The following is a 16,589-nucleotide window of genomic DNA, read 5'->3' on the forward strand; positions in this document are numbered from 1 at the left end:
TCTGCTTTATGTAATAAGCCTCAGAGGTCTGTTTATATCTCCTGCAGGGTTTAATAACCTTAAAGTGCCCCTCTACCTTTAAGCAACGCAAGCTATAATGTAATAGTGCCATCATGTTCATGCATGCTAACCTTAATGTGCAGCACAATAACAGTAAGTTTGCTTTTTACATTTTTTTTAAAATCTCTTTTACATTTGTAAAGAAATACTTTACATTCCTCTTGCTGCTTGTGTGGAAAAAAATCCAGTCTGTCCGTTCCACGCACACCACTGTATAAGAAAGTTGACTGTCCATGCCCCTCAAATTGACACAACATGCTGCAAATGACCTACGTTGTCTGTCATCTGTTGGCATCCAGGGACAGGTGTGAGCGCCCCTGTCTCTGCCTGACTGATTGATGACTAGTTCCACTCCCATCTGTTTCTGCCCCGTCAGAGTCACTTGTTCTTTCCGCCGTAGCCATCTTACACGAGTGAACCCAGATGAAAATAAAAATACAGGGGAATGCAGTGGGTCAGTCTGCTCTTACAAAGCCTCACCGGCGTAGGAGGCTTACGCAAGGCTTTGCACAACTCAGCTTGGTTCTTATAAATCAGACAGAAAGTAGCATTCAACCTGGCATGATGACTCGTAATGAAATGCGAGCTGACAGGTAAACTCCTTCCCTTCCCTTCCCTTGCCCTTACCCCGCTCGACTTCCCTTCCCCTCGCCTCACCCCGCTCGACTCCACTCTATCTGCCAAGTTCACATCCCCCCTTGGTCGCTGTACCCATGAGCCCAGATTTTGGCTTGAGCCACTGGAGTGAGGCGGGTTTGGCTGGGGTCACCGTGGCTGAGTTTGCAGTCTGTGCTTCTGTTGTCAAAAGTATTTCATGGTGGCTTGAGCAAAGCTGGATTCCTCCTCGGCTCTATCATCTGTGAATTTATGGGGGCAAAATGAGTTTGGGAAGTTTGCAAAGGCAAACTTGTCAGGAAATGTCTTGATTAACCAACCGTGGGTGTGTGTTGCTGCTTCTGGTTATTTAAGCTTTGAGTAACTTTGATTGCAGCATTTTTCTTGTACCCTGTGAGTTGACATAAACATGTCTGTTGATACACAGAGAACACAGATTACGGTCATATTACAACAGCTAAGGTAAAATTGATCCCTCACTCTCTTAAGTGGAAGTTATCAGTGGATGTTTTTGTCAGTGAGTAAGCATGGTATAAATCATCAGATTCACCCTTATCTTCTTTCAGCAGAAGGACTAAACATCTTACTGTAGGTCTCCATAGCCATGAACCACAGGCTTTCTCATGTTTCCCCTGACACTGGGTGCAAGTTACAGGCATTCAAGAGATAAGGAGGGTATTTGCATTGCAACATGGTTATCATTCACAACTGTATACAGACAGAACCACATGCAGCAGTGCCAAATAACCAGCAGCCCAGTCCTTTTAGTCTTCTTTACTGCCATGACACTTATTTTTGAATCATTTCATTTGATTACATTTCAATTATCAACACAGCTTTTATTTTGAACTGATTTCAAAATCTCTTCTTCTGCTTAAAAAAAAAAAAAAACACTTGTGAACTCCATATTTACCCTTCTCCTTTTTTGGACACCTGCACAGTCCACTCAAGGATGTGGACCAGACATGTCCACCTGTTACATCGAGTTAACCTCATTGTCATATGAATAGGAAAAACTGTAAAAATGAATGAGCATTGTCCCACTTGTCTAACACACCGGAGAAGTGCCGTGTGTGGTGACCATTTTAACACCCAACAGGCGAGTGACGGTGGTGGGCTTAGCACTTAAAGGCTCTCAAATGTCTCATAGTCCAAGCAGTGCCAAACTCCCTCCCCAAACACTTGACCCCTGCTGACGTAGGCTGTCCATTTACATTTAGGGACACCGGCTCACACCATTCTTAATACCATTTCCAGTGTGGAGAGAGGCAGGTGCCAGGGAGAAAGTGAGAGAAATAGTTTTTTTTAGTTGATAGTCATTTTACTCAGAGCTCATTTTATTTGAGTTTTACAGTTTTAGAGATTCAAAATCTTCATAGCTGGTGATTGGTGATTTTTAAATCTGTTCTCGGTGGATTTTTTTCTCCACATTTCTGTATTTTAATTAGTTTGCACACCATTGTGGGGCACTGAAAGGTAGAGCTGGCTACGATTCTTGAGAAAATATTTTCGTCTGTTTCACGGACGTTTCTAGTCCTATTCTTGTTTCAAGTTGGTGTCTTAACGTGACTTTCACATCACTGGAAGCCATGAGTGCCGTGGTAACAAACACAGTGGGAGATGGCAACAGCGAAAGCTTCGACCTCATCCAAAATCGGATTGAGTCGCTGAGCACCAAGATGGACAAGCTCATCAACATTCAAGAAAAGGTCCTCAACCGGCTAGACGGGATGTCTCAGGACATTGATGGCATCGAAAAGGATATGGAGAACCTGAAGGTTGACAAGGAGGAGATCCACCTGCCTCCAAGGGTGATGAACCAGACCCAGGTCGTGGGGCGAGAGGTGAGGGAGATATGCCGGGAAATGAGCACCATCATGTCGGCGGTGAACCAGCGGTCCGAGCAGCAGGCCCAGAAGCTGGAGGGGATGGAGAAACTGGTCCTCAGCATGCAGCAGGTGATCAGCTTCATTGGGGAGACAGTGAAGAGTTCGAGGGTTATGGAGCTGATGTTCAAAGGCCCCACGGCTCGGAAGGGCTCCAAACCCAAAGACAATAAAGGAAAGCAAGCTATCAAGAGAAAATCGTCCTCAGATACAATAACTAAGAAGCCTGACAAGGTGAGCCTGAGAAGTGTATAAAGTGTGTAAAGATGCTGCTGTTGCATAAAGTTTTGGAGAGACCATGATCCAAGTTTTAGTTATTGTTGATTTGTAAGTTCAATATTTTCCCACCCTAGTATGCATTCAACATTCTGAATAATATATATTTCTGAGTGTGCATTTATCAGTATCTAAAGGTGTTGCCAGATATTGCAGCCCATCCATCACTCTGGATGGCCAATCTTGTTCTTGTCAGTGTTGTAAGAGATGCTATATATCTTCTGTGCTGAGTTTGATTTCTCAGATCTTACCAGGATCTTGATGCTCTTGGCAGGACATGTGAAAACGATCATAGCAGCAAAGCTGACCACATCAACAGTTCTCTTGCCTAGGAATGCAACTTGGCTTGTGTGCTGAATTCTCCAATAAAAATGGGCAGGGGTGATAGGTAGTGTCTGGGCTATGGCATGTTTACACTTGCCAACTGCTGATTGAAGGCAACGTGATTAAGAATGGTAATTTTACAGTGTTATGTAAGTTACTGCACAGTAAACATGTCACCTGTGGCTTATGTAAAGTCCAGATTTAACTCAAATTTATGCTTGTTGGATCTCTACCCGTGCTAAGTGCAACATGGTCCTCTTGGAGTGAGGCTCACTGTGGGACTCCCCCCAGCAGAGCACGAGAGGGCCCGGTGTGAGGCCAGGGGTGAAATGTGAGTTGCCCAGTTTAGAAACACTGTTTTTGGATCAGGGCTGCAGTGTTTGGGGTCTAAAGGGGCTTTAACCCCTTCAGCTCACCAAGGAGTCAGGTGTCAACAGATTGTGATGAGTCAGTGTCTCTCTCTCTCTTCTCTCATCAGAGGTTTGTTTCTCTCGGTGTCTGACTCACTTAAACATTTCTGCCTTCCATCCACCTCAGTTCTGTGCCAGTTATTTGATATGTTCTGCATCACTAGTTTCCAGTAGTTATCCCTCTGCTGTAAAGTGGGTATTGCCTCAAGTCTGTGCCATGTGGTTCTTTGCATATTGCAGAGCTCCCTGCTGCACAAAATAGCTCTTCATAAAATTTTATTGGGAGTCCTGCTGATAATGCTGTCAAAGCACCTTTGATTTAGAGGTTCCAGTGAAGGCCTGTATTTAACACGGCATGCAGAGTTTGAGAGCTGCTGGTACAGCCTCAGAAAAGTGAAAAATAATTGTAAATGTGTACTTATGTAAATATGATCTCAGTGAGGTAACTGTTGCTTGACTGTGCTTTGCACTTGTGTGTCCGGATGCAGAATTTACATTTTTAACTTAATGTCCCAGGTTTCAACTTTGGTTTGGCTAGATTGCCCAGAGTGGATAAGGGCTGACTCCCCCCCCCCCCGACTCTAAAATCACCTCCCAAAATCAAACCTGAGGCTTTTGTCTTAATTATCCAGTCATAAAACCGTGTCAGACTGTGACCTTATATAAAGGTCACTAAGTGCTGCTTGGCATCAGAGCCATGAGTTGCACTTAGAGACATCACCACGCTCATATCACTTGCGTAGCTGCAGACGTTAGAGTCATATCTCTTTTCCTCACTTTCCATGACCGGCAACGAGCAGACTCACCTGAGTGGTTGTGACGTCACATGACAGCGTTATCACACACTTAGAGAAATACTTTTGTCATAGCACATGGTGTGCAACAGTGCAGTCACTTTTTTGTATCCATATTTGCGTTAGATAAAGACATGACTCATTGAATTCGAGCCAAGTAAAGGTTTCGATCATGAATGACTTGGATCATATTCTGATGACTGATGACCCATCTGTTGGCTTCCATGTGAGTCACATTTCAGGGAATTTTTGTTGTCGTCAGAGTGCTTCTCAGGTGGTTACTCCATCTTCCTCCACTGTGGGAGGTGTGAGATTTCCTCTGCACGCTCTCCCCTACTCTCCCAATCAGAGATTTGAACTCCCTGAAAACACAGCTGTCACTGGGGAAACACTGCACTCCAAATATCTCCCCCCCATGCTGTTTACCTCACAACAGCATTCAGAGAACAAATGTGAGACGCCCTGGGGTTCAAGACAAGCTTTTTCCATCCTAACCTGACCAGAGAGTGTTTAGTGAGTTCCCCCAGCTGAGAAATTTGAACAACAGCCTATGGTCGCTTGTAATATTTTCCACTCAGGGTCAGCATTGCATTCCATTGCTGAGTGCTGCAAGTGATAAGCTATAAATTCACTGCCCTGCTGCTGTCCATCCATCTGCCATGAATAATCAAAGGCATGCCATGCAAGGTGGTCTGCGCATGGAGATATGCAATAAATGTGCTAATGTGTAAGCTGAAAACAGAGGAGGTGTTGCTTATATTTTGTCCTTTTCATTACCTATTGTGTCATTTCATTCAATTATTGATTCATTTGTGTTGCGTGTTTTACGTGTGGCCCTAACTTCATCATATCAACTTGTCACTGTCATTTTCTTGAATTATTTATTTGATTCTTTAATTAATTTGTCATGTTGTGTTTTACATGCAACCCTAACTTCATCATATAAGTGTTTTATTGACATTCATACTTAACATGTGATATTTTTTCCATTCCATGTGCATTCATATAACCCTACTAAGCACTGCCATCTTGTCTTTTTACTAGAAAACTACCTCTAATAAAGCCAGTAAAGGGAATCAACAGATAACTCCTGCATGTCAGCCCAGTACTCCGCAGCCTTCTCACAAGATAAAGCTCCATGGACCAAAGCATTTCCTCGCCTCTCGCAAATGTGGAAACTTCGTAGGTTTATTGTGCTTATAGACTGTGTTAACACAGGAACTTGTCTTTTAATTTGAATTATGTAAGTACATGTGCTTTTGCATTTCTGGCTTCAGGCTGGCGCCTTGTTCTTCATGTTTTTAGCTCAGGGTTGGTTCCATATGTGTGGGTATCCTCTGCAAGAAAAGTGTAACAATGTAAATATTTTTGCATAGCCACAGCAAAACTATGTTGAGTTACATTGGGAAAAGAATTCTTTTCATATAACATTTTGATTTGAAATTATTTCTTAAATGTGAATATTTTATGTGCATAGATTGTGCAGATTTTTCTTTTGACTGTTTGTATTTGTATTTCACAGCTGAAAGACCATAAAGTTAAAGATGGGACAGAGAAACCATGTTTGAGCCCCAAGAGTCAGAAAACTCAAAAGAAGATGAAGCCCCCAGATACAGCAGGTGCCGAGATCATCAATGTGTTTCCTTTACAAAAATATTGTATGTCAGTGTTTCAATTTCTATGTTCCTTTGCTAGAACACATGGAATCATCATCTTTCTGTGTCAGAGTTATATTCTATCACATGTGCAGCTGTAGCCTATTAGCATGTATACTGTGACACAGAAACCAAGTTCAGAAGGTCAGAGTTAAATATTTGGCAACTTCACGCTTTAACCTTTCACAAAAAGGTATTCAATCTTAAAGATGATGTAGAGCTATGATAAATATTTAACAGGTTGTAAAAGTCTAAATCCAAATTCTGTTTTTGTAGATAATATCTCTCTGAAGAAGCAGGCTTTGCTTCTTCAGGAGGTGCAGAAACTCAACAGGGAAAACGCAGAGAAATCAGGTCACGGACTCGTCCCTGGATATCCTGGAGTTGTGGAGACTGGAGTGCCCCCCAAAGATCAACAACCTGATGCTCCCGCTCGTAACTTGGTGGACTACCTGTGTGAAGATTCCCAAGTGGCTGAGAGCCGTGAGGTTGTTGAGGAGGTTAGTGAGGAGGTGGAGGTGGGGGAAAAGGTGGCAGAGGCAGAGCCCAAGCTCGATGCAGAGGATCTAGTGAAAGAGAAAGAAGATGAAAAGCTTGAAGTCCCAGAGGAAAAGCAGGAAGAGGAGGCTTCTGTTGCAGAAGAAGTAGCTAAAGGCCCAGAGCTCCCTGTTGCCCCTGAGAATGAAAAAGAACCACCTGCTACAAGGTAGTCCTTGTTTAACCACTATAAGAGCTGCAATGATTAGTCAGTTTATAAGTTGATCAACAGAAAACTTGATTTATAATAAAAACACAATAAAAAAAAATGTAATTTTTGTTTCAGCCCTGATGACCACAAAGATACCACCCCATCTCCAGAGGCTGAGCAAGACCAGACAGCAGAGATCAGCAGCAGCATAACTATCACTTCCTTTGTGACAGAGGAACACTTTGTAGTGGAGGAACACAGGAAAACCCAGGTGGTGGTGGTGGAGGAGGAAGAGGAAGAGAAGGGAGAAGACAACAAGGAGGACGAACAGAACCTCGAGTCTGAGGATTGGGCCATCTTTAGGGCCGATGGAGTTGAGATCAAGTTAAACCTTAAACAAAAGATGGAGAGAGAGAGGAAGGACAATGATGCTGAAAAGGAGGATGAGGATGATGATGTTGAGCGGTACCATATTGGTAAGGACTTGTCCACTATTGATTGTGAAAGTTGAGATGAAAGTTTAAATATCTGACTTCAACCCAGTTTTTTGTCTAGAAAAAAGTTAATATAAGGCAGTGCTGATGTATATTAATCATTGTATGTTTGAGACATCTGACCGTGTGTGTGTGGCTTGAATTCTGTATAGTAGTTTGAATTAAAATACTCAAATATACCAGTCTTTACTTAATTTTTACTGTATATCAGTTCATACTAGAGCTAGACTGACAAATCAATCAGGTTGATCTATCAGTCTTGTCCGAGAAGTAACAAAAACTGCAGTTGAGAAATGCCAGACTAAGTTGGATGTAATTAAGAAGGGGTGTCACTCTTTAATAGTTTGCCCATCTGAGAATGCTCAGTCGGTACAATGGCTTTAAGGTTGCCTGGCACTATGACTAGAAGATATATTGTGCTAAAGCATGGCTACTCCTCTGTGGTTGATTTATCATACCACGTTAGTACACAATGTGCTAAGTGGATTTTGACAGCCATGTACTCCTTCAAAAGCACTCACTGTAGCCGATTAACAATGAACCTCCTCTGTTCTCACATTCCTCATCACCTATGAAAACAGATTATATCTGTTCTCTCATCCCCCATCCTGCTTTAGACACCACTCCTCCTCCAGTGGCTCCTTTCAATCACCGCATTGTGTCGGCCAAACCCAACCAGATCAGCAACTTCTACACCATCAACTGGCAGGAGGTCTTGGGCGGGTGAGTGTTGTACTTCTGTGTAATATTAAAAAAATAAAAAATAAAAAATCAAAGCTGCTGGTAGCTAGTTGATCAATCGCAGATCAAAGACAGTGAGAAAGAGGTTCGCAATTCCCACAAGGGCTAATTGCGTAACCCTCCCCCCATCCGGTCTCCACTCCTCTTCTCTCCCCTGGTTCATAACTTCAGAGTCACAGCAGTTATTTTTACTTTCGGACTGAATGGTATGTGAAACTGTATCCTCGGTGCCAGCTGGTAGCTAATCACTAAGTGTTAATCCAAGTCTTCAAAGAGCAGACAGAGCCCAGCTCAGATTTAATGAAATAACAGATTAAGCGCAGCGCTCTTCTAAAACATCCCTGCTTCAAGTGTGATCAGTTTTTGATTTGTCATGGGAAAACACATAACACACTCCCTCAGTCCTGTTTCACAACTGTTTCTCAGCTTCTAGGATGTACAATTTGAGATGATAGAGTTGGCAACTCTGGCAATGGGATTTCTCTCTCTCTCTCTCTCTCTCTCTCTTCCTCCTAAAGGGGTCGTTTCGGCCAGGTGCACAAATGTGTTGAAAACTCCTCTGGTCTTACTTTGGCGGCGAAGGTCATCAAAGCCAGGAGTCAGAAAGAAAAGGTATGGCACCTAATGGACACTGTCACGATAATGAATCAGCTCTATTTTTTATAACTACTGAGAGAGCAACGCAGCATGATGTAAAAAGCGGGAGAGGGGCTTGGTTACAATTTTTAGTTCGTACTAGCACACTACATACTAGCACAAGGCCACACTTGGAACAGAAGCAAAGGGAATACTTTTCACCTAGGTGAGAAATATTTGACCTAGAAGAGAAGATGCATTGTCTCATAGCAGGGAACAGCTGACACCTCTCATCGTGTGTGTGTGTGTGTGTGTGTGTGTGTGTGTGTGTGCTTGTTTGCCTGTATATCCGTGTTTGTCTACATCTGCGTCTGTTTGTCTGCTTACGCATCTGTCTGTCTGTCTTGCGCCTGTGTTTTTGGTAGGAGGTGGTGAAGAATGAGATCCAGGTCATGAATAATCTGGACCATGCCAACCTGATCCAGCTCTATGCAGCTTATGAGTCAAGGAATGACATCATCCTTGTACTTGAATAGTATGCTCTTCCTTTTATATTTTGTGTTTATTTATTTCAAAACAGCTAATTGAATAATGGCAAGATTTTATCCTTGATAGACTTAAATTGTGTTAAATTGGTGGGATTAGAGCCACACTAGTGTTAATGTATTTAATTATTAACTAATTTGTGTGAGAAATGTTTTAAAAAATTATACCTAATATTTAATATGCTTTAAATGTGGGGTGTTTGAGTGTTGCCTTTTATGCATTTGTCTTGAACCTTAGTGTTGGTGGAGGGGAGCTGTTTGACAGGATCATTGATGAAAACTACAAACTAATGGAGCTGGACGCCGTGGTGTTCATCAGGCAGATCTGTGAGGGTGTGCAGCACATGCACAAAATGTACATCCTACACCTGGATTTAAAGGTAACAAAGTCACTTGTATTTTTCGGTTACACATTCCTGCAGTTTAATCAAAACTTCTTAGTTGAAGTCATGTGTTTTGTCGTGAATTTCAGCCAGAAAATATTCTGTGCGTGAACAGAGCCACAAATAAGATCAAAATCATCGACTTTGGTCTTGCTAGGATGTAAGTACGAGCATTTGCTTCAGTTTTACTGACAGTTTTATTGGCTGTTGTAATCATGCAAAATGTAAAATGTCATTGATTATGTCCCCACATAGATATAAACCAAGGGAGAAACTGCGAGTCAATTTCGGCACTCCAGAGTTTCTTGCTCCTGAAGTCATCAACTACGACTTTGTGTCGTTTAACACAGACATGTGGAGCCTCGGTGTCATCACCTACATGCTGTAAGTATAATACACAAACACAGGCACATGCATTTATACAGAATGGTGTTAGTGACCGTTTGCTTCTTCGTGTTAGTCTGAGCGGTCTCTGTCCCTTCCTTGGCGATGATGACAATCAGACTCTGAATAACATCTTGGCCTGTCAGTGGAACTTTGAGGAACAAGAGTTTGTAGATACGTCTGAAGAAGCCAAAGACTTCATCTCCAGGCTCCTCATTATAAATAAAAGGTATCAAACATTCTTCAGTGTCTTGCTTTGTCCTAAACTGAGACTGACACCTAGTGATGCTTTATGTTGAATAATATTTATGTGCCACTGTTGTTTCTCATCAGTTGGAGGATGGGAGCATCTGAGGCGTTAAGACATCCATGGCTATCTGACTCAGCACTTCATCATCGCCTTTATACAAAGGTAGAATATGCAGTACTGGCCTGCATTTATCATAAATTAGATGAATGATAAAATAATAGTGAAACAATGACGTTTTGGATGTGTGGCAATCAACTGTGTAGAGGAAGTAAAATGTGCAATTTTTAAAGCAATTTCAAGATACAAAAATATTTAATATGAAAAATATGAGAATAAGGACACCCACAATACATCATAATACATAATACATTTGTTTTAATCAGTATCTTATTGACATATTACTGTCCTCTCTGTTTCACAGAAAACTATGTGCAGATCACGGCGATCATCCTGTGTGCCTATGACTGATAGTTGAGGTTGGTCTGTTGTTTTGTTTTTGTTTTACTTTTTTTTTTTGTCTCATTTTGTTTTGTCCAATTTAAGTCTTCTGCTCGTCAGAGGTGATGTTAATGTTGCATTCTCAGGAATACTTTCAAAACATCCACAAGGGGGAAGCATGTCTCAAATTTTGTGCAGGGTATAGCACAGCAGAAACAAGAGTCTGAGATCCTGTTACAGATATGATGACTCCCAAATTTGAAATAATTGTCTTTTTTCTTTTTTTTTTATAGGGCTCCTGTGACGGCTCCAGCTGTGGCCACTCGGACCAATCCTCCTGTCCATGTAAATGATCTAAATTTCAGTTGATGCACCTGCAGCATTTTCCTGAAATGTGATCCATTTTGATTGTGTTAATGTAACCAAAATATACCAAAGCAACATACAGGACATATTCAAATGTGATTTAACGGCTGATGTTCGCAGCAAGCATTGTACTGTGCTACTTTTTGTGTGAATAATGTACAACTCATAATTATAATTCTAGAGAAACAACAGGTGAAAAAATAACAAGAACCTTACATTAATCAGTTGCGGTGCACCTTTATGAACCCAACAATGTTCAGTTATTGTTGAGGTTGTGAGACAAGTGATAACTCAACTGAGCTGAGTTGTGTTTTATTGTATTACATCACTCTGTAAGGTGTTTTTTTATCATTTTTCCATCCTGTTGTAGATGGCATTTCAAGACGATGCTGATCTGACCCAACTTCATTAGACACATATTATCATACATATGAGCCTAACTGTGGCTGGCACCTTTGCCTTGGACACTGCACATTGTATTATCAACCTCACTTTCAACTATCCACTCTCCCTCACTCATCTGTAACCAAATACACTGTGCTGTCATTGTTTGTTGCTGTTTTCATTATCTGCTGCTAGTGTAGATAAGAAATTACATATTTAGAAACATACCTCAAAACTGCTTCTATATGAAGGCTACAGCATGATTCATATCATATGACTCTAATAATCTGCGCAGCCTTTCTCTGCCCACAGAAATATTCTTTGTGGGCTATGAATTAATGCCAAACCGTAGATTAAAATCCAGGTTTTCTCATATCTTAGGGGATGTGTATTGTACGTATGGACAGAATGGAATTTGTGTGTTTGGTGTCATAAGCTGTAGTATGTGCACTTTATACTGTTATTTATTTAAACATATATTATATATGAACCTACTGTAGTACAGTTGAAAAGGCTTATGTGGTCGGATCTCCTCATGTCTCATGTTTCATTGTGCTTTGTCCTAGTGTTTATACAGACAATACATTTCACCAACACAGTTCATGTCTTATCAGCTAAATGTATTATTTTCATTCTTTGTTGCATGTTGTTATGTGTTTATGTGTTATCAGCTGTTAAAGCTTAAACTTGACAGAAACAGAGTAATAACTTTTTTAAACTTTTTTTTTTTTCTCTTTTTTTTTTTATTGTACTGTATGCTTGAGCTGTCATATTACTTTAGTGCCTCTCTGGCTGCATATTCATGTCACTGTAGATGCTTTTTCCACAATACAAAGTTATCTTTGAAATACCTTCTGTGAAGGTTCACTAACTAAAAGTAATACACTACCTACCTAGCATTGCCTAAATGGATGAAAAATTGTTAGAACTACATTTATGTGACTTTAATTTAACTTCATGATGAATTACATTAACTGTTGAGCACAGAGCGCTAGAAAAAGAAGTTGTCCTCACAGAGTGTTAACAATTTCAAACTCAGCATGTATTTGTGAAGTGTGTACACATCCATTAAACTGAAACTGTGTCTTAAATCATAGTTTCTTTGCCTTTAATTCAGTTTTTGTCAAGGTTCAATTTTGAGAATAGGTGAAACTACAAAGGGGCAAGTTCATGAATTTAAAACTGAAGACAAATGAAAGCAAATAATTCCTCTTAAATATCCAAAGGCTTAGCAGCGTTAGTGAATGTCCTGTCACACCTCAGAAGATACTGTGAAACTAATCTGTGAATAAAGTTTATAAAATAAATGTTTTTAGAAGAAATTAAAACACTGTTATATATTTTCTAGAACAGTATGTCAATAGGTAGCATTTTGACATTGTCATGTATATACATTTTAACTGGGGTCTTAAACAAATTAGAACCAATTTGTGGTCTCCTAATGCAAAACATAAGTCTCAACTCAACCCAATGTTTTCAGCATGATTCACAGTTCTCTCTTTGGTATATTTAGTTCTGATACAATCACATCTTTAAACTCTTGCTGGGTTACTGAAAGGTAAAAAAAAATCTCTCTGTGTGATTAAGAGCTGGTTTCATAGAGCATAGCATTTTGTGTGTCTATGACAATGCAGTGAACTATTTTTGGTGAGAATTTTACAATCTCAGCTCAGGTCTATTTAAACCTTAAACACACAAACACACGCTCTTACTCAAGATGAAAGTACAGCTGATTCCAGGAGCCTAATAAAGAGCATCTGAGGGAGCCAGTGTGTGTAATACAGTTTGTTCACCTGAGAAAATAAACTGAGTGTGTGGGATGATGATGATGTCGGGGCAGCAGGTCTGTTACTCGGATACACTGGAAGGAAAAAAAAGGCGGCCATTGAGGATTTTTTACAGAGGTCACAAGATGGGCTGAGGAACAGAAAAATATGAAGATAGATAATGGATGAAGAAAGATGAATGACAGCGAGGAAACAGCGAGGTTTGTGAGGCGCATGTGTACATTTCAAGCTACATTTCCGCAAAGTATACCTTAACTTTCAGTCTGCTCTGTCCTTTAAAAGACAGTAAGGTCTTATTTTACAGAAGCCACAAGGTTAGTCAGGGATAGGCTACGTGCAGACTTTATGGGAGAGTACCATGGGAAACATGTATTTAATTGTACAGAAATACCAGAAAAGCAAACTGTACCACCAAAAAGCATGGAAACCCAGTAGTTGACCACTTTTACATCCAGTAGTTTGAGACTGTCATGGCCATAAAATTGTAAGGGCTGACAAAATAATTCACAGTTTTGGGTTATTTTCATTTTTATTCCATTTTGATTTATATAGCATGCACTGGACAGTGACAAGAGAGATGGATTGGAGAGACAAACTGTCTTCCATCCGTATAATAAAACCTGAGCACAGGAATTTCTTCTTAGAAAGTGGACGAGAAGAGAGATTTGCAGCTTAAAATGGAAAGAAATCCGCCTTAGGAATATTTTCAGAATGTCTGACCGAATGACAGCCAACTGAAAGAGAAGATATATTTTTAAAAAATAAAATAGATGTAAGGGTCAATACCTGACAAGTTGTATGATTCATAACTGTAATGGATGACCAACAAATTACAACAACCCCTTAAAAGACTTTAAAACTAGTAAACGACAGCTTTAAAATGAAAAGGACATGTATCAGGACATGAATCCTGTCCTGTCGCAAATATTCACTTTTTCTTGCAGTATATTACAATGTATTTCGTGTATCCAGTGATGAGGAGACACTAACATCGATCTGGGGAGGTAGCTAGATAGCTAGCAAGCATGCAAACAGCTAACTAGCAAGATTTTCCTGTTGGCTACTGCTACAACCAAATTATATAGATATTTTTTTTTCAAAAATGATTTGGTTTATTTATAGAACTTAAGCTATCAAAGCCAACTGAGAGACAAAATATAGCATAGACCCATATAATAAGAGTAAAAATAAAATTGCCCAATTTAGTTTTTATATATTAAACTACTTATAATTCACACAGAGACATGAGAAACCCAAGACTTAAAAGTGAAAAGTGAACAGTTTCCTCAGATATTGATAAATAAACAATATTCACTGCAGGATGTCCAGCAAGCTTGATATAGCTACTAACTCATTAGCCAGATAGCTAGTTAGATTATTTATGTTAGCTACTGTTCATGTATAATCATCAACATTGTATAGACCTTTGCTACAGATGTGAACTATTTTTGGAAAAAGATCATGTAGTTTAATAAACATTTTTACAATATTTAATAACACCCTACACATGAGTTTCAAATACTTTCGATCCTGATTTTCTATTAAAGACTGGCAGCTTTGTTTAATCTACTATTTGTTTATTTTCACACATCATTTTATCAGACACAAAGGATTTCATGTCATGAATGGTTCAGAGAGAGTTCATACATTCCCCTATAACAAACACAGGCAGAGAAGGTCCAAGTCAGTTAATGGCCATTACTACGAACATGCGAGTCGTTCGGCAAAACAGGTGATACTGATTTCTTCCAAAGATTTTTTCTCTCCCTCCTCTTACTTACTTTTTTGCATAGCTTTTCAGGAGCCTGAGGGTTGGAAGCCAAACGCAAGCTCTCGCTCTATCCCTGGTCCAAGGCCCGGGTTGGAATGGTGAGAAATTCAATTTAAGAGGAGAAAAAAAGCCTCCTAGAACTGCCCCTCCACCACCTCACCCCTAAGTCCCCTCCATCCACATCTCCAGGGGCGATCTCGAGGAGCCAAACCAAAACCAGATGGACTTATTGGGCCTAAAGATAACAAATAGTGCCTGAGTTCCTGTCAGTTAGAGACCACCGGAGCAAAGACACTGAGGGTGAAAACAGCTTACTGACATGTCTAACTCTTTGTCTTGCTATATAAAATATGTAAGTATTATAATACAGTATATGTGAACAAGAGAGTAAGACAGAGGTTGCTACTGAAGTTGGTTTGTTTGGTCATGGTAGGAGCTTCTTAAGGGTGGGGATGCTGTTGGTGCACGTGGAAAAAAAGGGGGATTGCATTCAGAAACCAGGTGCCATCTTGGCTCTGGGAAGGTAGGCTGTCAGCAATGACCCGAATCTCTGGGTGGCATGCTCTCCAGTTTGTTAGCCGATACATCTACCGCCCACACACACTCAGTAAGAAAGGACAGAGAGAAAAAAGGGGAGGGTGACCCCAGAACTCCTCACAGCCTCCCTGCAGATTGACTAAGAAAGTGTCCTTTGTAACAGGAGTTTCCTGTACGTAATTAAAAAATATTGGGCCCTGCTCAGAAGGGAGGAGACGAGGCCCAGGGTTGTAGGAGGCTATGTGAAGGGTAAGATTCCCTGCTCCACTCTTCGTTTCATGTACAAGCCCTGGAGCTGGCCCTGACGTTTGTCCAAACAAGAGGCGCTCTCTCTCTCTCTCTCTCTCTCTCCCTCTCCAAGGAGGTCTGGAGAGAGGACCAGCCAGTTCTCAGGGCCCAGGGGCAGGTGGTTCTGATTTGTGTAGGGGGGGGGCAGACCACGTTTATGTTCAGTTAATGGCAGAACACGTGTCGTCACGTCCAGCAGTGGGAACATGCTGGGTGAGTGATCTGTTTTTAACACCACTGTGGTTTGCCACCAATAAGATCACAATGTCCACTTATCCCTTTATGGTTTTCTCCAAAAAGAAGTCATCTTAAACCTCAATGTCATTGTTAGTGTCCAGTCTTCTCAAAGAAACTTTTTTCGTCTTTATGCTGTTGTTCAATTTAAGCTACCTTTCATAAGACAAAATGTTCTTCTTATGAATGCAAAGTTGAAATTCATAAGCAATAAAACACACCTTCGCCTCAACACACCGACGGGTTTCAGTGCTGCAACATTAGCTGGTCTTGGATGACCAGCACCTTATGGTAGCTAATGTTAGTTAACGTTAACAAACTTTGCTGTGTGACTGACATGAATGGGTCAGTTTGCTGTGTTAAGTGTTTCTTCTTGTGCTCCTTTTACACTGTGTATGCACCTGTAATTGACACATGTGGTGAAAGGTTGTTGCTGCTTAGATAGTCCTGCCTTAAAGCAACTAAATCAGCATAGTTTTTGGTTGCAGCAAGCAGCTGTTTTCAGCAAAGAAGCTCTAAAAACTCAATGTACACCTGACCTGGTGAATGTAGTGTAGCGTTTAGCAGCTAAAGAGCCAGATATTCTCCTCAGTAGTTGGTGAAGACCAAAACAAAGCTATAAGGAGAGTGAATATTGAACTTAGATTTTTAAGGTGGACAAAAACATGAGTCCAGGTGAATGCTAATGTTGCTCCGTATCTGC

General features: G+C 40.7%; 1 protein-coding gene across 2 annotated transcripts; it reads left to right on the plus strand.

Annotated features, from left to right (window-relative positions):
• Positions 1-1,902: 1,902 nt before the first annotated feature.
• mylk4a (myosin light chain kinase family, member 4a) lies at positions 1,903-12,360 on the plus strand. 2 transcript variants are annotated; one of them, XM_018676493.2, is made up of 15 exons: positions 1,903-2,795; positions 5,410-5,547; positions 5,888-5,984; positions 6,297-6,726; positions 6,844-7,184; positions 7,820-7,925; positions 8,462-8,555; positions 8,945-9,054; positions 9,303-9,444; positions 9,537-9,607; positions 9,703-9,831; positions 9,908-10,060; positions 10,165-10,243; positions 10,503-10,557; positions 10,813-12,360. In XM_018676493.2, the coding sequence occupies exons 1-14, from the start codon at positions 2,265-2,267 to the stop codon at positions 10,554-10,556; spliced, it is 2,475 nt and encodes an 824-aa protein (XP_018532009.1). In that variant the 5' UTR covers positions 1,903-2,264; the 3' UTR covers position 10,557; positions 10,813-12,360. The 2 variants fall into 2 exon arrangements, with proteins under 2 accessions (XP_018532009.1, XP_018532010.1); XM_018676494.2 differs by lacking the exon at positions 5,410-5,547 and having other exon boundaries at positions 1,904-2,795.
• The last annotated feature ends 4,229 nt before the right edge of the window (positions 12,361-16,589 follow it).

Source organism: Lates calcarifer, linkage group LG4 (assembly GCF_001640805.2).
Source record: "Lates calcarifer isolate ASB-BC8 linkage group LG4, TLL_Latcal_v3, whole genome shotgun sequence".
Classification (NCBI taxonomy): domain Eukaryota; kingdom Metazoa; phylum Chordata; class Actinopteri; family Centropomidae; genus Lates; species Lates calcarifer.

Bases quoted from the DNA above. Each gene is read 5' to 3' on its own strand.
- mylk4a (XM_018676493.2), top strand. From the start codon at position 2,265: ATGAGTGCCGTGGTAACAAACACAGTGGGAGATGGCAACAGCGAAAGC. The intron at 5,548-5,887 runs GTAGGTTTATTG...TGTATTTCACAG, and splicing joins CTCGCAAATGTGGAAACTTC to CTGAAAGACCATAAAGTTAA. The intron at 10,061-10,164 runs GTATCAAACATT...GTTTCTCATCAG, and splicing joins CTCCTCATTATAAATAAAAG to TTGGAGGATGGGAGCATCTG.